The sequence below is a fragment of the Haliotis cracherodii genome, unplaced genomic scaffold (assembly GCF_022045235.1).
Source record: "Haliotis cracherodii isolate W230 unplaced genomic scaffold, xgHalCrac1.p SCAF_6, whole genome shotgun sequence".
Lineage (NCBI taxonomy): Eukaryota > Metazoa > Mollusca > Gastropoda > Lepetellida > Haliotidae > Haliotis > Haliotis cracherodii.
Window position 1 is genome coordinate 25,785,629 of NW_027266319.1, and position 25,770 is coordinate 25,811,398.

Here is a 25,770-nt window from a genome sequence, read left to right on the forward strand (position 1 = left end):
GAGTAACAGTGTGAGCTTCATTCTATATACACAAAAAACTATTCCAAATGCAATTTTGAAGAACATCAAAGAATAGTGAAATGAGGTGAAATCAGTTTAATGTCACCTTGAAGATTATTGCATGCAAGTGTGTGCTTGTTCAAGTCTTTCATTGTACTAGTCTTCCAGACCTATGCTTTGTACAAGACATCAGGCATGTTCTTTCTGACCTATACTTTGTACAAGACATCAGGCATATTCTTCCAGACCTATGCTTTGTACAAGACATCAGGTGTACTTTCTGACCTATACTTTGTACAAGACATCAGGCATGTTCTTTCTGACCTATACTTTGTACAAGACATCAGGCATATTCTTCCAGACCTATGCTTTGTACAAGACATCAGGTGTACTTTCTGACCTATACTTTGTACAAGACATCAGGCATGTTCTTCCAGACCTATGCTTTGTACAAGACATCAGGCATATTCTTTCTGACCTATACTTTGTACAACACATCAGGCATATTCTTTCTGACCTATACTTTGTACAAGACATCAGGCATGTTCTTTCTGACCTATACTTTGTACAAGACATCAGGCATGTTCTTCCAGACCTATACTTTGTACAAGACATCAGGCATATTCTTTCTTACCTATACTTTGTACAAGACATCAGGCATATTCTTTCTGACCTATACTTTGTACAAGAAATCAGGCATATTCTTTCTGACCTATACTTTGTACAAGACATCAGGCATATTCTTTCTGACCTATACTTTGTACAAGACATCAGGCATATTCTTTCTGACCTATACTTTGTACAAGACATCAGGCATATTCTTTCTGACCTATACTTTGTACAAGACATCAGGCATATTCTTTCTGACCTATACTTTGTACAACACATCAGGATATTCTTTCTGACCTATAGTTTGTACAACACATCAGGATATTCTTTCTGATCTATACATTGTACAACACATCAGGATATTCTTTCTGACCTATTATTTTGTACAACACATCAGTCATATTCTTTCTGACCTACAGTGTGTACCACCTCTTTCTGATCCATTCCTGTATGACTTGTCTGATGATTCTTATTGACCGAGATTCTTATTTACCAGTGGGTCCTTCAGACCAATACCCGGCTCTAAATTCTCACCCCAGCGTTAGATCTAGACTTACAACTGGTTCCCAGCATCTTACACTCGTCTTAGGAGGTGACGTAATGGATCGGTTGGTCAGACTTGCCTGCTTCTTTGAATGCAACACTTAATACACCAACTATCGTTGCTTCACATCAGTTCCAATTGTATTGGGGGGGCACGGGTGGCCCAGTCGTCTAAGGCGCCGCGATTCGCTGTGCAGAGTTGCGTCTCTTGGGCACGCTAAAAACCTATGATTGTGGGTTCGAATCCCGGTTCGCCCTGATTATGTTTCTAGGTTTGTCAGCACCTTACACGTGCCCGTGGGTTTCATCGAAGTGGTAAACGTCTGAGACCTGCATCACTTCGGACTTTCCTCCCACATTAAGCTGACACGCCGGGATATAACTGGAATACTGTTAAAAGCGGCGTTAAACCCAACTCACTCACTCCAATTGTATTGATGTACAGAATTATGATTCCTCAAAACCTAGTTTCTGTGTCTTTTTCAATCATTCCTTTTGTCACAGCATCTTCATAACTGGGAGGCAGCATGGGGGGCGTGGAAGGGTCAGTGACGGGTAGATAGTTGACATCCTGGTATGATGGTGGTGGTGCAGTAGGATCTACAGTATTGCCGGGGGTGTTGGTTGGGAGAAAAGGGGTTGCTTGGTCTCTGGTCTGGGGAGGAGGATGAGGATGACAAGTGGTTTGGACAACTGGAGTTTGTGGCGTGCGGTCAGAGCGTCTTTTTATCCAAATAACGACGATGATGATGATGAAGATGACGGCGGTGATGCCACAGGCTGTTGCTATGATTGTGGCTCTGGATGAAACTGAAGCTGTCCTTTCAAGCTCTGCTGAACAAGCGTTCCATGAAAAAAGACAAATGTAGTATATAATAACATTTTGTAAATAACTGAAATTGCTCATTCATTTACATTACAACATATTTTGTTTGAAAATATTGAATCATTTTTTTCAGTCTTTAAAGTCCATCAGATGCTGATTAGTCAAACTTATGGTTTGAATAACTTAGTACTGCCTGCTAATGATTAGCTTTGATTTAAGTCTCATTACAAAAGAATGGCACCAATAAACTTTCATATTTATAAATATAACAAAATATCAAATTGTTTAAACGTGAGCCAAATAGGAGGGAACATATGAAAGTTGTCTTATATTGTATGTTGACACTGCTGCATTTCTACCACGCACGAGTGTTCATGTGATACATACGCTTAACAGTAGACTGATATTCTATCTTGAAACCTGTTCCAATTCCAACCTCATTGGTCGAAAACACAATGGTCATTGATGGACTTTCGCTGTAGAAAACTTTCTTCTCAGTGTCACACAATATCATGTCTGGCTTCTTGTTCAAGTCAGACAAGTACCCTGAAATGACATCATACCAAAGTGACTCAGTCAGGTATAAGGCTTATATGTCAGAACTAAGAACATTAGGGATCAGCTATTTCATATTCTGTGGGGATATGGGATTTCACCAATCTCATTAAAATCAGATCTTAGTTCTCGCTATCGCTAAACAAAGATCTGAGGACATCCCAGACACGTCAGATCGACCTTGCACAAACTTTGACTGACCAATGGAATGACCAATCAGAAGGTAGCTTTCTCATGCTTTACGGCACTAATTTCAAATTGGCGATTACGCTCCGAAACATATTTTGACAAATTCTCGATTACCGTATTTACTTGAGTATAGTGCACACTTTTTAAAAAAAAAACACAGCTGTGTAGAAGGGGGTGCACATTATACACGAATTATGAGTTTGGATGTTTTTTTCCCCCATGGAAAGACATTACCGTGAGCACGAAACACCGGAAATACCATGTCAACAAATCCATACTGTAGTACGCAAATAAATCATGTAATTACACTGTCTGGCTATAAAAAGTGTTCTTTGTATATCTGGACTTCTGTAAACATGTAATTCTCACGATCAAGCGATCACGTGTGCATGAGCCTTGACGGTGACTGGTCAGACTGGTTCCATGTAAAAAATAATACCCGGGAATAGCGATCAGCTGCTTCGCTTAGGGTTATTATTACTTTAAATATGTTTAGTAAAAGCTGCATCAAAATTAACAATATATTGGAATATAATTTATTCCTGATAAAAAAAATAGTTTCAGATACAATTTTTGCCGATCCTTGCATATAAAATTCTGTAAAGTTATATCATTGGGTGTGTCTTGACCGAATCACCGGTCGATTCCAAGAAAACGTGTGGACAGCTGATTGCTGTTTCTGGCTTAGTTTACGAGAAAATACACAAGGTAATCTTAATGCCTGGATATGAAACAATGCCTAGCAGAACAATAAATACTATTTAAACGGTAAATCAACATGTCTGGTGATTTTTTTATCTCAAATTCACCCGTTCGTTTGCTGGACTTCGCTGAAGGGGTACGGTGTAATTTTTTTCTGCGCTTGGTATTCAAATTTTTTTTTTCCAAAATACTGAACCCGCTAGAGGGGGGTGCGCATTATACATGGGTGCGCACTATACTCAAGAAAATACGGTACAAATTTGAAACCTGAGCAAAAGAACATTCTGGAATGGCTAATAGATGGTCCAGATTGTATGGATTCAGTTGTTAAACACGTAACTATCACAGGAATATCCCGAGTTAATGTTTTCGAGGTTGTATGATTAGAAATCACACTCTGACTGTCACTTTCATGATCTGGTAAGTGACGCTCTGATTGGTCGGATGAAAGATCGTTCTGACGTGCCCCCTAATGGGATGTCTTCAGATCTTTGTTTAGTGGTAGTGAGATTAGTCTACTAAGGTCTGATTTTAATGAGATTGGGATTTCACTTTCTTCTTGGAAACGCAATGTTTTTCGGGACATCCAGCACCTCGAGAAAATGAATGTGTTTTAGGCAAACCTTAGGCAAGTATTGTCACCTGCCCTCACCCCAGAATATTAAATGGTCGGTCCCTTGTTATAATGCCTATATCACACCACATAGGCATTGGTCAGGTTACAACTAAGAGGTAGAAATGCGGCAGCCAGGCTCTGTTCCTGGCACTGTTGACCTCTTCTGTCCTGGTGTTCAGCCTATGTTGTTGTTTGTTGTTTAACACCGCACTCAGCAATATTTCAGCTATATGACGGCAGTGTGTAAATAATCAAGTCTGGACCAGACAATCCAGTGATTGACATCATGAGCATCGATCCACGCAAATGGGATCGATGACATGCATCAACCAAGTCAGCGAGCCTGAAAATCCGATCTCGTTAGTCGCCTCTTACGACAAGCATAGTCGCCTTTTACGACCAGCATGACTAGACACATCAGGTAGTATGTGTCTTATGATTAACTGGTGTTTCCCAGGGGAAATATCTGACCTCTAGGCTTATGACAAGACAGGTTAGGTACTATGTGTCTTATCATTACTAGACCTTAATGGGCCTGTACGTCGACCATTCTGAACCATTGTTTGCAAACAATAGCCAATAATCCCTGTCTACTCCCTATTATAACATCCCTGTTTATGAGATTTAAACCAACTGTAGAACATTAGGATGACGTCACTGGAGGTTTATAGTCCCCTCGGTCCCTAGTATGGTGGCCTAACTTTGGTTGCTGGTGATCTCTAGCCCGTTTTTATAATGTGTTGTTGAATCATAGGTTATTCTTTTAATTGTTCAAAAAACTAGTTTTACTTATAAACTGTGATAGTCTAGTTATTATACTGTCCGTTGATGACAGGTTTTTATTTGTCTAAATTTAAGTATTATAAATGTTCTCGTCACGATACGGCTGAAATACTGCCGATGTGACCTTAAATTTTAACTCACTCACTCACTCACTGGAGGTTTATAAGAATACCTACCATTATATAAGCGGACACTGTCAGAACATGTTGGCTTCGGATGAAGGTTAAGTTCAACAACTTTAACCATGATAACGTCCATATCATCATCAGCCCTCACTTTCCACACACACTGTATTTGGCTGAAACACAAAACAGGAGCCTCCATCACTCTATACATTTAATAAATATAGAATACTAAACGAGCTCCCGTGTAATACCAATTTTATGAAACGAGTGAATAGTTGTGGTATCTGACGAGCGAAAGCGAGTCAGATACCACAACTATTCACGAGTTTCATAAAATTGGTTTTACACGAGAGCGAGTTTAGTATTTTATTTATTACTTGTCATTTATAATGTGTTTAGAATTATACTGTTGAGTGTAAATAGGCTGACACCTACACGATCCATGCATGGCATAATCCAATTGAGTTTAACAGAATAATACTTCAAACACGTCAAAAGTTGAAACGTATGAATTTAATATCATACAATGGTCCACCTTTAGATTTCAGGCGTTCGTCCCACAAAATTATCGTAGTGCTAAGGCTATCACAACTCTCATAATTTAACTTAGACTAACGACTGTCGTTGCGCTAGAGTACGATCGCCTTGTGGAACGGGGCCTTGCAGCTCAAAGTTTACAATGACGTCACAATACCCGATGACGTAATTTGTGGAATTTTGTTGTAAGATCCATCGGCAAAACAATACCATGTGACGTCAGCCTAGCAACAAGGTTGCTGGGGTCATCGAGCTCATCCCAGTGATCTATCATATCCACACACAATGTCGTTGAATACGCCAAGGGATGTTGAGAGCTTTCAATATTTGTTCGTGAAACGTGTTCCGAGAGTACATAAGCACGCGTTTTGGTATTACACAATGTGTAATAAAGCTGTATGTTTATTAAACGGGTGATCTCTTCACGGGCAAGTAATAAAACTAATGTTCTATCTCTATACTGTCAGAACTAATGACAAGTTCTTGAAGTGAGGTGGAAGGTATTATATTTTATCAATTGCATTAAGCACTTAGCAATATTCCAGCTATATGATGGCGGTGTGTAAATAATCTAGTCAGGACCAGACAATCCGGTGATTGACATTATGAGCATGCCGTGATATTGCTGGAATATTCTAAAAGCGGCATAAAACCATACTCACTCACTTTGCATCCTAGCATTCTTTACCTGATGGAGGAGTAAGCATGTACACCGAAACGTGTTCCTCATTATAAAGAAGTTGACGTCCATAAATTCTCTCTCTTATGTGTATCAATTCTAAAAGCCATTCCAAGACAAGATACTCACTCGGGGTACATCTCAGGGTATCCTGGGGACATCAATATTTGTGTTTTACGTTTCGCTGTATTGAAATCTGCCTTGCCGTATTCTCCTTTTTGGAAGCACGCTGGTGACAAGAATAAAGAAGTTTTGGCATAAGGGACCCATCATTTAATAAAAAAATTCTGTGAAAGCAGGAATTCCACAAGACAATCGATTTAATTTTTTTCTGGAACAAATTATTCTCAAAAATCATTCCCAGCCACCATTTTCATACATTTTTGGCATATTTAAAAGAAAAAAAACACCCCAGCTTTTAAAAATTTTCCTTTTATTTTGGATAGGGTATTTAGAATCACCCTTGAATAATTGCTTACAATATGGCTGTAACTAGTCCCTGTAGCACCTTGGCCACACACAACATCTTTTAATGTGAATCAATAATGATATGAAACAAATACATGAATGAACCAGAACAAGTTATTAATAATAGACAATAATAGATAAAGGTATCAAGCCATTGGGAGCCACTCAGGCCACTTGACTCAAATTTACTGAAAATATTATTTCTGGAAGTTTACCATGTTTACTGTATAATGTGTAGAGAAGAAGTGACCTATGAAACATTGTGCTGGGTTCCACGGGAATGGCGAGCAAAAGACTTATGGCATGAAGTGAAGGTTTGATGTAGACAGTTTGGGCTGGCCTGTCAAAGGTACATAACAGCATCATGTATCCTATCATGGCTGACTGAAGATACGTATCATGTATCCTATCATGGATGACTGAAGATATGTATCATGTATCCTATCATGGCTGACTGCAGATACGTATCACATATCCTATCATGGCTGACTGAAGATATGTATCACATATCCTATCATGGCTGACTGATTATATGTATCACATATCCTATCATGGCTGACTGAAGATATGTATCACATATCCTATCATGGATGACTGAAGATACGTATCACATATCCTATCATGTATGACTGAAGATACGTATCACATATACTATCATGGCTGACTGAAGATACGTATCACATATCCTATCATGGCTGACTGAAGATTAGTACTACTACATCTACAACTACTTTAACAACCACTACTACGCATACCACAATACTACTATCATATAACTACAACACTGCTACAAGCACTACCACTTATATTACTACTACAACCACTATTACTACTACTACTACTACTACTTATACTACTACTACAACCACTACTACTACTATTACAACTACTTCCACTTATTTTACTACTACAACCACTACTACTACTACTAGTACTACTACTACAAACACTACTACCACTATTACTACTACTTCCACTTATACTACTACTACAACCACTACTACTACTACTATTACTACAACCACTACTACTAATACTACTACTACAACCACTACTACTACCACTTATATTACTACTACAACCACTACTACCATTATTACTACTACAACTACTACTACTACTACTACTACAACCACTACTATTACTACAACCACTACTACTACTACTACTACTACAACCACTACTACCACTATTACTACAACCACTATTACTACAACCACTACTACCACTATTACTACTACCACCACTATTACTACAACTACTACTACTACTACTACTACTACTACTACAACCACTACTATTACTACAACCACTACTACCACTATTACTACAACTACTACTACTACAACCACTACTATTACTACAACCACTACTACCACTTTTACTACAGCCACTACTACTACAACCACTATTACTACTACCACTTATACTACTGATACTACTAATACTACTACAATTACAACTACTCCTACTAGTACTACTACTACTACTACTACTACTACTCCTGTGACTACAGCTACTGTTGATGCCATCACTCACCTGTGTTGTTGTACCCTCTGTAGTTGATTCTAAAGGAGCTGGGTCCTGCTACTACAACTGCTACTACTACTACTACTACTACTACTACTACTACTACTACTACTACTACTACTACTACTTCTACTACTACTACTACTACTACTACTCCTGTGACTACAGCTACTGTTGATGCCATCACTCACCTGTGTTGCTGTACCCTCTGTAGTTGATTCTAAAGGAGCGTGGTCCTGCTACTACAACTGCTACTACTACTACTTCTACTACTACTACTACTACTACTACTCCTGTGACTACAGCTACTGTTGATGCCATCACTCACCTGTGTTGCTGTACCCTCTGTAGTTGATTCTAAAGGAGCTGGGTCCTGCTAAGGAACCCTGGTTTTTGAATTTGATGAACATACTCGGCCCGGAAACCAAGAAGGTATAATTCTCTTTGTCACAGATATCCCATGTGCTTTCAAAGTCTGTATCACTTGGTCCTTCAACATAAAAAAAAACAGTGCTCCAGAAGCATTGAAAGTAACAATTTGCTGAAAAAAGATTATTGCTAATCCAAATAAAATCTCTCAGAAATAACTAGGAAGACTGAAGCAGCTTCCCCCAAACATTTCTAGAAAGAAGTCTTGAGAATTCATCACATACCACCATGTTTGTTTGCTTGTTGTTTAACACCACACTCAGCAATATTCCAGCTATATGTTGGCGGTCTGCAAATAATCGAGTAAAAACCAGACAATCCAGTGATTGATATCATGAGCATCAATCCACTCAATCAGGATACGATGACATGCATCAATCAAGTCAGCGAGCCTGACCACTCAGTAGCGTTAGTTGCCTCTTACGACAAGCATAGTTGCCTTTTACGGCAAGCATGGGTTGCTGAAGATCTATTCTACTCCGGATCTTAACAGATCACTCTGTGAATAAAAGTCTAGGTGATTATATTGTTGGCCATTTGCAAAAAAGTGTTTAATTTTCAAAGCTGATGTAGCAAGTGTATTCTTTGTCCAACGTGCTAAAAGTAGTTTAGACCACGAGCATGGGTGACTAATGCTACTATTCCACACAGAGCACGAATCCCACAAATCGCCATAATTTGTAAATTTTAGGATTCGTGAGGATTCGTGGAATTTAGCAATTAATCTGGTTCAATTCATGACGTTCTACGATCTAGTTACAATACAGGTACGATAGAGTTACGTATATTTGTGTGATTGGGCTGGATTCGCATGAATATTGTCAAGAATTCACTACGATTTACAAGAGGCTATTACTAATACTGCATGAAAGTTAGGAATCGGTTTAGAATACGCCGAATGCATGTATGAATCAGGTACGAATAGAAATGAATTTTTGACTATTCTTGACAATTTTGGGGGTTTTCCATAAAGATAGCTTCGGCATGTATTCGTGGGATTCGTGACAGATTCGTAGCCGATTCGTCGTAAACCCATGAATTTACAAATCCCTGAATGAGTTAAGAATACCTACAAATGCCAATGAATCGAATACGATTCAGTTATGATGCCTAAAAATGCATTATGAATTTGTTACGAATTAACTACGATATTTTTTAATTGTGAGTTCGTGGCAAAAACTTTGAACAGCACAAAACTTTTGCCATAAATTCCTGATAGCTCAAGAATTGTAAGAACAAACTACGAATATATGCAAATCAGTTAAGAATTTCATGGACTGATTACGATTCAACTATGAATCCTAAAATTTATCAATTTGTGGGATTCGTGGTCTGTATGGAATAGTAGCATAACCCAGGAAAACATTGTCAGGACGGCAATTTCTACGAATTGAACTGCGAATGTTCATAGGGTTGTATGTTGATGAATAACCAACTGTTTCTCACCTTCATACACTGAAATTCTACTAAACGGGCAGTCAACTTGAACATTTCTGAAGGCCACCAAAAATTTGGAGACAGACTTTGGAACATTGAGGTACCACCGGCATTTGATGTAACTGAAATAAAAGTAAAATAATCAATGATGCTACTTGAGTAGCATCATGAAGCCCCATGCTAATTTAATAGGGTTTCAATAAATTGTTTCATCATTGTATAAACTACTGAGCGACATTATTACTTTTACATGTAAGTAATCAGAGAAAGGTCACCGTATGGACACTTAAAAATGCTTAGTGAAAAAAACATTTACTAATGAGAGAGTTTTTTTATTGTTGGGCTAAACATGTAGAAATATAAGTTAGGCCACACATTTTCTTAACTTGCTTTACAGATTTTTAAAAGGAAAATACCAAATGGTACGTTAAAAAAATAGGCAATTATATTTTATTGATAGTTTTCTGCTCCACTATAGGTTGCCGGGTATAAAAAATTAAAATGTTTTTAATGTGGGAGGAGAGCCTGCAACACAGCTGTTGCTTAAGCAATGCAAACCTGATGAATCAAGCAAGACTACTGTTTAGCATCTATGCATCCTATCAATTTCAGGAACAACAACAAACTATATTTTGGTTCCAATGTTTTATATATGTTAACATCAATGGGTACTTGTTTAGAAAACATTTTTTGTGTGTAATATATACGGCCGGCTTATAGGCGGGATAAAAAATATGAGCTAATAATGAATTATTATTTTTCCACTTCAACAAAAATTTCAGTCAGAGGATCAGTAAAGCAATAAAAAAAAATGGTGGCTAGAGAATTTGCTGAGTAAAACAAACGTTTAGGAGAGAGTTTTGTTATTGCTAGGCTAAACATGAAGAAATGTGAGCCACACTTTATACTATTAATGTTTCACATAATCATTCCAGCTTTTACATACAAGGTCGATCGAAATAAAACTAAAAATAAATAGCTGGGTCAATCATTTATTTATTTATATGAAAGTCATTCTGCCGTGGAGTTAAAACTGCACCTGCCTTCTGAATAGCTGATAGTGATGTAGACATGGAATTCATAGATAACATTTTATATTGTATAAAAGGGTCTGTATTGCTAGCGGGGGGCATAATAAAAATAAATATGTTTATGTTTAATTTATTTCTTTTCCAGCTGCATTTCAGTAGGGACGGTGGGCCTGTGAAATGAAAAATCGAAAATGTGTGGCCTAAGTTAGAAAGATGGTGAAATTAGTATATCTTGAACCAGCCATAAACTCTCGACTCACTGGCTAAATGGTGAAGAATATCCAGGAAACACAATTTCCCCCATCTTGTAATAGTCTGTGTGCACTGTGCCCCCACACATGGCTGCAAGTGAGGACAGATTGAGTGAGTGAGTTCGCTTTAATGCCTCATAGAATAATATTTATCCCATTATATCACAGCAGGGAAGAGTGAGTGAGTGAGTGAGTTGGGTTTAACGCCGCTTTTAACAGTATTCCAGTTATATCGCAGCGTGTCAGCTTATTGTGGGAGGAAAGCCCGAAGTGATGCAGGCCTCAGACGTTTACCACTTCGGTGAAACCCACGAGCACGGGTATGGTGCTGACAAACCTAGAAACATAATTGGAGCGAACCGGGATTCGAACCCACAATCATAGGTTTCTGGTGTGCCCAAGGGACGCAACTCTGCACAGCGAATCGTGGTGCCTTAGACGACTGGGCCACCCGTGCCCCAACGGCAGGGAAGAAAGCCCCAAAGTGGTTTAGGTCATCGTGGAACCAACGAGCACAGGTATGGCAATAACAACCCAAGAATTAGTATAAGGGCAAATCTGAGCTTCATAGGTGTGTGATGAGACTCGATCACCTACAGGTTGCCATGACATACCTGGAGTGTTGCTGAATGCAACATTCATTTCCCTGTTTGAACTGACTCATACAATATGGTAATTCCTGTTATTTCTCTGATCGAAACACCGCCTCTGTGGTCAAATGGTAGAGCGTCCGCCCGGAGAGCGTAAGGTCCGGGGTTCAATCCCCAGCCGCGTCATACCAAAAGACATTAAAATATGGTACTTGTTGTTACCCTGTCTGGCACTCGGCATTAAGGGGCTAAAACAAGGACTGGTCGGCTCGGAGTCAGTATACTGTGTCTGAGTGGGGTATTCATGTTCAACTGCTGCATTGTATCTCAGTGTGCTAGCACTATAAATCGGCATCAGTCCGGACTAGTACAAGCAGCCACACACACACACGCGTGCATGCACGTCGCTATATAAGTGTAGCAATAATCTTGGACGCGACGTTAAATCGAAAGGCTATATATGTATTACGTTAACGGACAAGATACATTTTCTCTGTGTGGTGTACCATCATAATAGTTTGCTGTGAAGCCTGTTCGTCTAAGGCTGTTGTCTTGGCTCACAAACACTACATAGAGTTGTTGTACCAGGCTAAGGAACTTGGGCTTCTGAAAGCCGCACCATTTTCCAAGTAGAGGCCCTTGTTCTGAGTCTCCTAGACACAGAGAAAGAGATCAGTTAATCAAAACTTAATTATTAATATCATATTTGACGTAATAAGCACCTCGCTCTAATAAGCACCCACGGCGATATGTGCTGATATATTGGCTAGTGAATAAGCCCAATTAGCATCCCTTCCAATTGATCAGTGTCCACAACACTTATTTATTTGGTATAATACGCACACGTGTGTTATATGCACCCTTATTTATGGGCAATTAAATTCTGGAAAAATTTATCTGTCGTAAATAAACATTTCAGGCTGTCAGCACAAACCACAAAATTTATCTTTCAACTATGTTTTTTTTTCCACCAAAATAATATTCTAATAAGAGCCCCCTATTTCTAATTTTGAGAGCGCCCTGGGCACTTATTACGTCGAATACGGTGTATCTGGAATTCTACCATGAATTAGGAGGCTATCAAATCACAATAGCTCCCTCCACCCTCCAACACTAAACCATGAACACCAAAGAGTTTTAATTTTCTTTAGTCATCGTAGAATCGAGATAAACATAGTGTTTCAGGTAACCTAGCCCTACATTGAAAACTCAGTATGTTTATCTCCTAATTGATACCTTTGAACAATAAAACTATGCTCAACATGAATAAGTATAAGAAATGAATGACTAAATAAGGATAATTCAATTAGGCATAAAATTCAATGACCAAATCAAGAATATTCATGATATGTGAAATACATGTATAATTAATCTTCATCACATTTATCAAAGGATGTTATACGTGAATCATTCATTTACTGTCACCATGATATAGTGTGATGTGATTTATAAAATATAGTAGCATTTTAACAATAGTACGAGTATTGGTTTACATACCATCGTATACCATAACATATGCATCTCGACAGGTGCCAAGAGCAGAATGTAGGACGTCCAGCCTGACATTGTAGTCAGGTGTCGATGTCCTTATCAGGTATGTGCATCTCTGAAAACTAAAAACTTAAAAAGTTTAATCCTGCAACCCTGTAGTGTATCTGTAAATCCATGATATATTCATTACCTGTAATTACTGGGTGCAGGTATGTGGAGAATAGTTACCTGAGACATATTGCTTACAGTAGTTACCTGGGATACGTTTTTAATGATACTGTAAATCTTGAAATTAATGCATCTTTTTGGTGATTATTTGTTTGGTTATACTTTTAATTTCTGATTTTGAGATTGGCAGATTTAGGCTCATTTCTGCACCAATTTGGTCATTTTCCGTGGATGTATGCTAGTGAGTTGTTTTTACAGATGTTGTGTCCATTTGTTTGTTTAGAAAGGAGGCGAGTGAGGTGTCTATTTTTGGAGTGTAAATTTCGGAAGGTTTGGTGTTTTGTCTCAAGTTTTTTAGTTTGTGTTCATATTTTTTTTGATATTATTGATGAGAGGATTTGATTGGGAGGGTTGACTTCGGGCACCTTGAATATTGTGGAGAATAGTTTCCTTGTGTAGGGTTGACTTAGGGCACCTTGAATATTGTGGAGAATAGTTTCCTTGTGTAGGGTTGACTTAGGGCACCTTGAATTTTGTGAAGGATTGTTTCATTGGATAGGGTTGAGTTAGGGCACCTTAATTGTTGCAGAGAATAGTTACCTTGGATAGGGTTGAGTAAGGGCACCTTGATTACTGCAGAGAATAGTTACCTTGGATAGGGTTGGGGATATCCATGAGAACTGAGAACAAGTTTTCTTTCAGTAGAAAAGAGCCTCTCACTGCATGATGTCTCTGATAAAGATAAAACATACGACGTTTATTTAAACATAAATCTTGTTATTCTTTATGACAGGTAGCCAGGACTCAAGATGGAGGCAGACGACTTGCAAGACGGTTTCTTGAAAACAAGAGATGAAACGTTTTGGAGTCGAAGGCTACAATTTCGGTCGGATTCCTGACTATGACATTCCTGGAGACAAATAAAAAGAAATTGAATCTGAAAGATGGCTGCACTCGGAGCAATAAACAATTAGCTGCACTTCCAACGACAGTCACAACACCATAGGTGGGGTCAGGCGTTGAAAAGCTATGGCAGCAATGAATGCAAGCCGGATGCTGTTTTTCTTTCTTACCCATCTTCAAGTGGACGCAGGTAACACAGGCTACGCAAACCCAATAGATAAACCCGCAAAAAAAACCAACTAAAGTTTCTCTGTAGACAAACACGGCTTCACACAGAGGCAATGTGAAAGAGAAAGATGTAGGAGAGACAGATATGTGACCAGTCACAAGGGTCGTGGTGCACAGAATCACGTACATGGACCAGTTGTTGGATGGTAACCATGGTGATGCTGGGATGTGTTTAGGTGAACTGTTTGTTTTAGATGCTGAAAACTGTTCAAGCATGTTTCCACATTCATTTCGGATATCATCTAATAGTCTAATCTTACCATCATCAATCATATGGGATATCATCTTGGAATCTTGTCTTATCATTGTCTGGTAGGCCAATCGCAAAGTCATCAATACTATCATCAATCATATGAGATATAATCTTATAGTCTTGTCTTACCATTATCAATCATAGGGGATATTTTCTTAGTGTCTTGTCTTATTATCGTCTTGTATGCCATCTTAAAGTCTTGATGTACCATGGGTGGAAACGTTGCTATTTACGTTGCTATTTGGTGAAAACCTGGGCAGTCGGGTAGCACAAGGCCCGCTTCCAAGTCCCTACATGGATACAATGTACGAAGTCCATTTCTGGTGTCCCTCGCAGTGATATTGCTGAAAGCGACGTAAAACCATACTCACTGACTCATACTCTTGACGTACCATCAATCATCTGGTACACCATCTTAAAGCCTTGTCTGCCTTGTGAAGAACTAGATCCGGTCTTGAATACAACCAGGAGGGACTCGATGAAGAACTCATATCTTTTCTTCTTTACGTTGCCACACAGCACCGCTAGTTTTGTATTCCTTGGTGATGTGACTGTTAACAAAGGATAATACACAAATGTAATACAGCACTCCCCTTGGGTAATATATACATGTAGTACGGCACTCCCTTTGGGTAACATATACACGTTGTACAGCACTCCCTTTGGGTAACATATACATGTAGTACAGCACTCCCTTTGGGTAACATATACACATAGTATGGCACTCCCTTTGGGTAACATATACATGTAGTACAGCACTCCCTTTGGGTAACATATACACGTTGTACAGCACTCCCTTTGGGTAACATATACATGTAGTACAGCACTCCCTTTGGGTAACATATACACATAGTATGGCACTCCCTTTGGGTAACATATACATGTAGTACAGCACTCCCTTTGGGTAACATATACATGTAGTACGGCACTCCCTTTGGGTAACATATACTTGTAGTATGGCACTCCCTTCGGGTAACATATACATGTAGTACGGCACACCCTTTGGGTAACATATACACGTTGTACGGCACTCCCTTTGGGTAACATATACACGTAGTACGGCACTCCCCTTGGGTAATATATACATGTAGTATGGCACTCCCTTTGAGTAACATATGCACGTAGTACGGCACTCCCTTTGGGTAACATATACATGTAGTACGGCACTCCCTTTGGGTAATATATACACGTAGTATTTCACTCCCTTTGGGTAACATATACACGTAGTACGGCACACCCTTTGGGTAACATATACACATAGTACGGCACTCCCTTTGGGTAACATATACACATAGTACAGCACTCCCTTTGGGTAACATATACATGTAGTACGGCACACCCTTTGGGTAATATATACACATAGTATGGCACTCCCTTTGGGTAACATATACATGTAGTACAGCACTCCCTTTGGGTAATATATACACATAGTATGGCACTCCCTTTGGGTAACATATACATGTAGTACGGCACTCCCTTTGGGTAACATATACACATAGTACAGCACTCCCTTTGGGTAACATATACATGTAGTATTTCACTCCCTTTGGGTAACATATACACATAGTATGGCACTCCCTTTGGGTAACATATACATGTAGTACAGCACTCCCTTTGGGTAACATATACACATAGTACGGCACTCCCTTTGGGTAACATATACATGTAGTACGGCACACCCTTTGGGTAACATATACACATAGTACGGCACTCCCTTTGGGTAACATATACACATAGTACAGCACTCCCTTTGGGTAACATATACATGTAGTACGGCACTCCCTTTGGGTAATATATACACGTAGTATGGCACTCCCTTTGGGTAACATATACATGTAGTACAGCACTCCCTTTGGGTAACATATACATGTAGTACAGCACTCCCTTTGGGTAACATATACACGTAGTATGGCACTCCCTTTGGGTAACATATACACGTAGTACGGCACACCCTTTGGGTAACATATACACATAGTACGGCACTCCCTTTGGGTAACATATACATGTAGTACGGCACTCCCTTTGGGTAACATATACATGTAGTACGGCACTCCCTTTGGGTAACATATACATGTAGTACGGCACTCCCTTTGGGTAACATATACATGTAGTATTTCACTCCCTAGTCACTATCATGATGCCATCCAACTGGCTGTGATGCAAGAGATATGATGTCACCAAAAAGTACCAAATTTCAAGTTCACTCATTTTCTCAATCGATTTATATCATGCTTTTTTTCCAAAGAGCTATTGTAAACCAACTTGGAATATTGCTGGTAATTGAAAATCTGCCTTTCAGAACCAATAATTGTACGGTATTATTTACCAATGACAAGGATGAAAACTGCACTGTGTATGGACATGGTAGCTACATTGTATATGTGAAAGGTAGCTACACTGTATGTGGTAGGTAGCTACACTGTGTATGTGGTAGGTAGCTACACTGTATGTGGAAGGTAGCTACACTGTATGTGGAAGGTAGCTACACTGTATGTGGATGGTAGCTACACTGTATGTGGAAGGTAGCTACACTGTATGTGGAAGGTAGCTACACTGTATGTGGATGGTAGCTACACTGTATGTGGTAGGTAGCTACACTGTATGTGGTAGGTAGCTACACTGTATGTGGAAGGTAGCTACACTGTATGTGGATGGTAGCTACACTGTTTGTGGAAGGTAGCTACACTGTATGTGGTAGGTAGCTACACTGTATGTGGTAGGTAGCTACACTGTATGTGGTAGGTAGCTACACTGTATGTGGAAGGTATCTACACTGTATGTGGAAGGTAGCTACACTGTATGTGGAAGGTAGCTACACTGTATGTGGTAGGTAGCTACACTGTATGTGGAAGGTAGCTACACTGTATGTGGAAGGTAGCTACACTGTATGTGGTAGGTAGCTACACTGTATGTGGAAGGTAGCTACACTGTATGTGGAAGGTAGCTACACTGTATGTGGAAGGTAGCTACACTGTATGTGGATGGTAGCTACACTGTATGTGGTAGGTAGCTACACTGTATGTGGATGGTAGCTACACTGTATGTGGTAGGTAGCTACACTGTATGTGGAAGGTAGCTACACTGTATGTGGTAGGTAGCTACACTGTATGTGGATGGTAGCTACACTGTATGTGGAAGGTAGCTACACTGTATATATATAGATGGTAGCTACATTGTATATGGGGATGTTACCTATATTGTTGCTGGTAGCTACACTGTAAATGTGGATGGTAGCTACACTGTATGTGGGAGGTAGCTGCACTGTATATGTGGATGGTAGCTACACTGTGTATGTGGAAGATAGCTACACTGTAAATGTGGATGGTAGCTACACTGTGTATGTGGATGGTAGCTACACTGTATATGTAGATGGTAGCTATATTGCATATGTGGATAGTAGCTACATATTATGTATATATATGTGGATGGTAGCTACATAGTACATGTAGATGGTTGTATTGTATGACAATAACTAAATCACTGAACACCTTATCAGATGAACAATATTATATTTCAAGCCAACATGCATTTTACTTGAAAGGAAAAATCCAATTCATTTCCATACTTACAAGCATGCACTGTGACAGATTCTCCTGAACAATCTGTAGAATCTTCTATGTCCACGATAAATTGCAGTTTTATTGTTTTGTTCTGGTTAAACATTCTCGTTGCATCCAACCTCCATTTGCAATCTGTATTCCTGGGAGACAAAAGAAATATGGTGAACATCTTTGACAAACCCACGTCCAATGCATCTGCATTGGGAGATATATTCAAAGTTTCTGGAATACCTTTCATTTGACATTGTCTTAAACAGACACGTTTTCATTCGAGTTGGGTTTGTCAGCACATTCGTGGGTTCACTGCAGTGGTAAAGGTCTGAGACCCCTATTTCCCCCCACATTAAGCTGACACTCCATAACGGAGAAATCATGAGTGAATGAGTTTGTTGTTTAACACCGCACTCAGCAATATTCCAGCTATATCATGGCGGCCTGTAAATAATCGAGTCTGGACCAGACAATCCAGTGATTGACATCATGAGCATCGATCCACTCCATTTGGATCGATGACATGCATCAACCATGTCAGCGAGCCTGACCACCCAATCCCGTTAGTCGCCTCTTACGACAAGCTTTGTCGCCTTTTGCGGCAAACATGGGTTGCTGAAGGCCAATTCTACTCCGGATCTTCACGGGAATCTGTAGATTCCGGAGTAGTGTGCCGTCATCATTATGGTGGCATATAACTGATCCACTTTACAAAGCAGGCACCTACTCCATGACAGTTAAGTATTTAAACACATTGAAGATTGTACTTTGAATTGGTTAAAAAAGACAAAGTAAAATTAAATAAATATTTGTTTTAGAACTGCTTTTACTTGGTTTGAGAGAGATTTTTCTTTTTTAGTCATGTCTTCAAGACATACATTTGCATTCTCTAAAGGAGTAGCAAAACAATTACTTTTTATCCAAAAGACATTATCTTTCAGAGCAACTGTGAATCACATTAGTTTTGCAAAACATTGAGTCTAAAACAAATATTTCAATGGTTGGTCCCTGTGAGATGGTACTTATGGTAACAGAGAAGATTGGTTTGATTGGTTGGTTTGTTGTTTAACGCCGCACTCAGCAGTATTCCAGCTATATGACGGCGGTCTGTAAATAATCAAGTCTGGACCAGACAATCCAGTGATTGACATCATGAGCATCGATCCACGCAATTGGGATCAATGACATGCATAAAAAAAGTCAGCGAGCCTGACCACCCGATCCCGTAGTCGCCTCTTATGACAAGCATAGTCACCTTTTACGGCAAGCATGGGTTGCTGAAGATCTATTCTACCCCGGAATCTTCACGGGTCCAGAATAATGTATCAAGTGATTGTCTTACTGTTGATACCCTGATGGGTACCCTGCTGACTTGACTGTGTGTTTGGCTGTGTCTGACACGACCACCACCGTATTGCAGCCACTTTCTGTGAAGTACAAAACAAATGCAATATCATCATACTGATAGGAAATGTTTGGTTACAAATATCAACACTATTTACAATACAAATAAAACAATAGTGAAATTACTTTCATGCACCTGGTCATTAGGGCCGGGACAGGTAATCTGGGTACTCGGGTCGGGCTGGTCCTGAGTAGGACCTGGGTACCCACAAGACTACCTAGACCCGTGGTTAGTCACGTGATATATTGTTTTATGGCATTATTTATACAAGAAAAGTCTACGTTACACTGTAAGTTGCTAATGTTCCTAATCTTTCCAGTAAAACAATTCCCATTGAGAAATTTTTGCACCCAACTCTTGAGTGAGTGAGTGAGTATGGTTTTACGCTGCTTTTAGCAATATTCCAGCAATATCACGGCGGGGGACACCAGAAATGGGCTTCACACATTGTACCCATGTCGGGAATCAAACCCGGGTCTTCAGTGTTACGAGCGAACGCTTTAACCACTGGGCTACCCGACCGCCCCCCACCTTCACCTCTTGAGACCTACAGTGGGTACCCAGGTAGGGTCTGGTAATAGAGAGTCCGATTTCCGGGTAGTGAGTTTATACATACATTATATATATATATATATATATATATATATATATATATATATATATATATTTAAGCTACTGGTTTTTGAAGACTTTGTTTGTTTTTGTCCATAACCTTAACACATATCCACAAAAGGCTGATCCGGCATGTTTAAAAGGGAGGGCTCCAAAATATCAAAACAACATACCACATTTGATTTACAAAGGTGGGGTGGGGTGGGGTCGGGGGGTGGGTAGGGTGGGGTCCTTGGCTCTGGCCTCTGGAGCCGCCTATGTCAACTAGTTGTGATAAAAAAAAGTGTATTTCGTGAGATCTATTTGAAACCATAAAATTATCGCAACGTATATAATATTCTTCTAGTTAGGTTGAATACATTGAAGGACACCATTAAGAAAATAGAAAAATGCTATGCCTTTTGAATGAACAATTAGTCATATGTGTCTAAATAGAAAGTTCTCTCGTCTGGTATTATAATCAGCATGGGGGGGATACTATTTCAGGGGCTGTTATCATACTAACACCTATGTGTCAATACTTATTTAGCTTTGGAACAGTCAACGAGTACAGTTGTACTAATTTCTGCAAATATATTTATCATTGTTTGTTGACATACACAAAATCAAAAAACTTCTTGGCTCCAATGTATTTATGATATGTGCATGTCAGCTTAACGAACTTTGAATAAGAAAACTGCACAAGTCCAACGTACCTGCAGATTGACCCAGTATTCGCGTACAGAGACACACTGTTGCTATCACAACAATGTCCAGTAGTTGTGGTCGATGTGACTGCATTTTAAACTCAAGTGTTGACACTGACATGCCATTAACTTACTAACAAATGCCTGTTTCCGGTGAAAAAGAAGCATAATCGTAAGCCATGTATGCTGTGACGGCCTGACCTGGTTAACGTTCAGTAAGTGTACCGGTGCAGTGGCAAAGAAGTTCCCTATGAAATAATTTGTACAAGGTTCACTGACAGCTTGAATACGAAGCACATCCGTGATTTATTGTGATATTTTGTTGAGGCTTGGCCGATGCAGATGAGCCAGACCGTTGAAGAGACGCCATTCTGGGGGATGGAGTTTTTTCTTCTTCATTTTTAGGGGCTGAGATTTTGTATCTTCTTAAGTGAGAGCTGATATTTTTTATGGCACATTTCAAATTCAACATATGGAAAGAATGTTAACATTTTCTCACTGTTCACTAAAACATTATAACTGTACAGGTGTAGGTGCAAACAGAACAATGAAAACAGCAGTATAATAAAGCATTTTATACACTAAAAGACCATGCGTAAGATCCCGCGACGTAAGGAGGCGTTAATTGCCTATTATAGATAACGCTGGGGATTAAGGGTCCCGCCCTAAGGGGGCATATGATTAGATGGGAGACGCTGAATGTTTGCTGTATACATTAAACAGAAAAAGGAGACAGAATTTCAGTGCACTTCTATAAACATATTGAAAAAATTAGATATTTGGGATAAATGAAGTTTTAAAGAAACCTATTGAAGTGGTTTGCATTAAAACAATACCCCTGAACATAGTGGAGCTTTTGTCCTCAATATTGAAAGCACAAGTATACAGTAAAATGCATTTCTCCAATCACAAAGATCAGTTTTTACCTCAGATTGGTCAGGATTAGGGAATGTTCACAGATTAGAAACGGGTGACGCCAGACCCATCAGACTCCGCAGCATTACAAAAGAATATTCCAGACAGGTGCAAGAAATGACAAAAGCCAATATCATTCAGCTCAAGCCTATATTTCCCCCTCTACCATGTTTTGAAGATGACGTTGATGCTATCTCTAGGCGACAGCCATGCCAACATTTTGTCATTGCTTGTGCTAGATACAAAACACAAGTCGGCCTTCTTTACACCTGATGGTGTTTTTGAATGGAGTCGCCTCCCTTTAGGCCTCAAAATGCAGCTATGATATTTCAGGCACTAAAAAAAATGAATCGGCGTTACATATTAAGAATATCGTAATATTTTCTAAAACGTTTTCAGAACATTTGAATCACCCCAAGCCAGTATTACAAAAGATCAAAGAGGCAGGGTTCACTCTAAAACTAAGCACATGTAAATTCGCGACAAAACAAGTCACCTACCTAGGGTATATCTTCAGCAAACATGGCATCCATGTTGATCATTCAAAAATAGATTCAGTCACACAGATCCCACCCCTAAAAATGTCCAAATGCGTCATTTCTTAGGTTTGGCATCGTATTATCGCAAATATGTAGCAAACGTTTCTGGCATCGAATGCTCCAACAATTGCCAACAGGCAATAGAAAAGAAAAGTAAGCCCTCACAACAGCCCCCATTCATGCATATCCCAACCAAAACAAATCCGCCATCCTCACAGCAATAGGGTACAATTTAGGCCAACTGGATTCTCGTGGCATAACTTGTAATGACTTTGTTCATTCATGTCTTTTGACAATACAAGTATAAACCATGACATTGGTCCTGTTTTGTGTAAGGAACAAACAATGTTGGTTGGTAACATTTATTTTGCTCGTTGACAATTTCTGTTGAGTTTACCAAAGTATTGTAATGTTTCTATTTTCATAATATCCTATTTTTTGCTAGGACACTATTCCCATGCATATTCTAAAAATATAGAGGAATCGTATCTCTGAAAATAGGACAAAATCTGAATACATATTAAACAAGTGCAGTTTTCCGACCACATCGGTCGTTTTTACACTTAATTTATTTCGCTTGAGTTCATCTAGAACGGTCTGTAGAGGTGATAATATAAGGACCATGTATCATTTGATTCTAAAATGTATGGGATGTATGTATCGCAGCTCAATGTAATTTGTTAAACAGTGTCCAATATTGCTCAAAGTTACCCGAGCGTTCGTGTTTGGGTATTTTCCAAAACATTCTAAACGACTGTAGGGTATCGGCGGCGTTTCACACTCATCATTGGTTATTAAATAAAAGCAACAACAAATACCCGAAATCACCGATATGTTATTTTTGAAATTCAATTCTACGAGTATATATTCAATATTTTGATTTCAAAACATGCACGAAATAACATCGCGAATGGTGACGTAGTAATGTGTCAAAAATAGTGAAATTTACGATGTTCCTAATTTTCAGAGGTGATCTTCAGCAGTTTTCCTTTGCCAAAAATGAGATTTGAATAACATCCTCCATATTAAACGGATAACATTAAAAATGCCGTCACTTATCACTATGCATGACATTGCATGCATGTTAAATGAAAACAATTAGGTCCATGTTTTCAACACCATGTGTAGTAAAAACCTCGTGTTCCCATGCATGTCCTTTGATTAAAGTTTTTTCATGGACCAGTGTAGTTGTTTAAAACGCCACACTGTCTTCGGCTTCCCTTCAGTCGGGAATTAACGCGCATTAAAAACTCGTGCAACGGAAGTCAGCCCTGATTGACCCATAACCATGACTCCACGTGACAAATCTCCCGAACACCGGCGCGAAATATGCAGCACGTCAATACTGATTTGACACTTGTTGATGTAAGTAGTCTAAAACGACTAAAGCCCCCCGTTACACTATCAAAAACATTGATAAAAAGCTTGGTCAAAGAAAACTTTGACCAAGTTTTCTTGGTCCAAGTTGGACTGTTTACACTCATCAAAGTTTTTGACAGGCTGTCAAAGTTTTGGCGGGAATTATCTTTCCAAGGTGGATGCTACTGCTACTTGTTTGCTCATATGTATTTTGTGTATGACCACGTTGAGAGAAGGCGGCGTCGGGGTAGGCAAAGGCATATTTGGTCCCGAGAATGGCTGCTCTTTGTTGAAACAAATCAATTAATTCTTCCAAAATCTCGTCAGTCCAAAATAGTTGACTCATTTTGACTTGACTCTATGCACTTCCGGTTGAAAAGGGGTAAATGTTCCTTGCAGTCTGATTGGCTAAATTACATCAACGAAATCAAGCTTTGATCAAAGTTTGACGAGAAATAGGATCAGTTTCTATTCCATCAAACTCCCGTCAAAAACTTTGTCAAAGTTTTTGACGGCATGTTACACTATAAAAAAAAACTTAGTCAAAATGGACCTGATGTCTGGACGTTGTAATTAGCTGGTCTTACTAACATAACAATGTATCTACATAATCATGATTTATTAGATTTATGTAGAACACAATGTATTTTGAAATGGCTGGAATAAACTTTGTTAATTGGCCCGAGTCTAGAACGGCAAAATCATAAATAAAAGCATTTGATCTGTTTGTTTCCTAATAATAAGAAGACAACTTAAAAAACATCATTGGCTGATATTCATGTTATTGTATGGCTTTATGTGATAAGCAACGTAGTGTCGGACGTGTGTTGCCATCTCACCTATCAAAGATGCACTGCTTATATTAACAGCAAGTAATACATAAGATCTAAAAGTGGATCGAAACATTAAGGCATTTATGAGATGTATGTAGGGATGGCTAGGAAAGAGCGAACAACCAACATCTCAGCGGCTCTGGAACATTTGAAACAAGGTGTGGTACAATACACCACAAGACGTACCTACGATCTATAGTATATATCATGCCTTCCAAAAGGTTACAATAAGATACAAGATTAATGTAAAACGTCCTGACACTTTTCGGTAAATGAATGGAAAACAAAGACGACGGAAACAGAACGTTCCACAAATACAACCCGATAGCCAATGCCTTTGATTTTCAGTCACGTTACCTTATGCTAATGGTCGTGAAAGCAACGGGACCGCCTGATCTTCCATCGTTACCCACAGCACCCCGACCCGCCCTTCACCTCCTACTCCTCCCCGAGCACGCACCCCACCCCCTCGCCGTTATTATACCGCCGGGCAAAAGAACATATACACCCATGTTTCATGAATATTCGATGGTGATGTATTTGAAACGGGTATCACAGTTATTTTGGACCTCACGTTTGCAGTGTTTCGGACTGTTTTCAGAGGGTCTACTCTTCTACATCAACATTTTTCTTGGAGAAATCCTTCTCATGCTACGAAAGGGCCAGATCGTTTTTCTCATTTCCATTAAAATCGACAGATGTACAGGAAATTGAAGTTTTCGCTCTATTTCTGAAAGATTTCGCCTTTCTTGTGGTATTTGGTTTAGGAAGCAAATCTATGATCATGAGAGGCCGAGAGGGGACACACTTACTTGCATTGGCAGATTTGACGGATTTTGCGGAGTATGAAGGATTAATTATGGTGGCCGAGAGGGGACATCGCTTTCTCGCTCTCTCGCTTTAGAGCGATGTCCCCTCTCGGCCACC

General features: G+C 39.3%; 1 protein-coding gene across 4 annotated transcripts; it reads right to left on the reverse strand.

Moving 5' to 3' along the window:
• LOC139445098 (scavenger receptor cysteine-rich domain-containing protein DMBT1-like) lies at positions 1-21,402 on the reverse strand. Of its 4 annotated transcripts, none has more exons than XR_011651859.1 (15): positions 21,207-21,402; positions 19,837-19,921; positions 18,513-18,643; positions 15,336-15,494; positions 14,210-14,291; positions 13,398-13,513; positions 12,407-12,553; positions 11,320-11,401; positions 10,038-10,150; positions 8,491-8,652; positions 6,294-6,393; positions 5,000-5,121; positions 2,366-2,524; positions 907-1,986; positions 1-790 (listed from the first exon to the last, which is right to left on the reverse strand). XR_011651859.1 is itself a non-coding variant. In XM_071226188.1 (14 exons), exons 1-14 carry the CDS (start codon positions 21,316-21,318, stop codon positions 1,610-1,612), a joined length of 1,944 nt encoding a protein of 647 aa, XP_071082289.1. In that variant the 5' UTR covers positions 21,319-21,402; the 3' UTR covers positions 1-1,609. The 4 variants fall into 4 exon arrangements, 2 of the variants coding, with proteins under 2 accessions (XP_071082289.1, XP_071082288.1); XR_011651858.1 differs by having other exon boundaries at positions 1-829; XM_071226188.1 differs by having other exon boundaries at positions 1-1,983.
• Between the last annotated feature and the right edge of the window lie 4,368 nt (positions 21,403-25,770).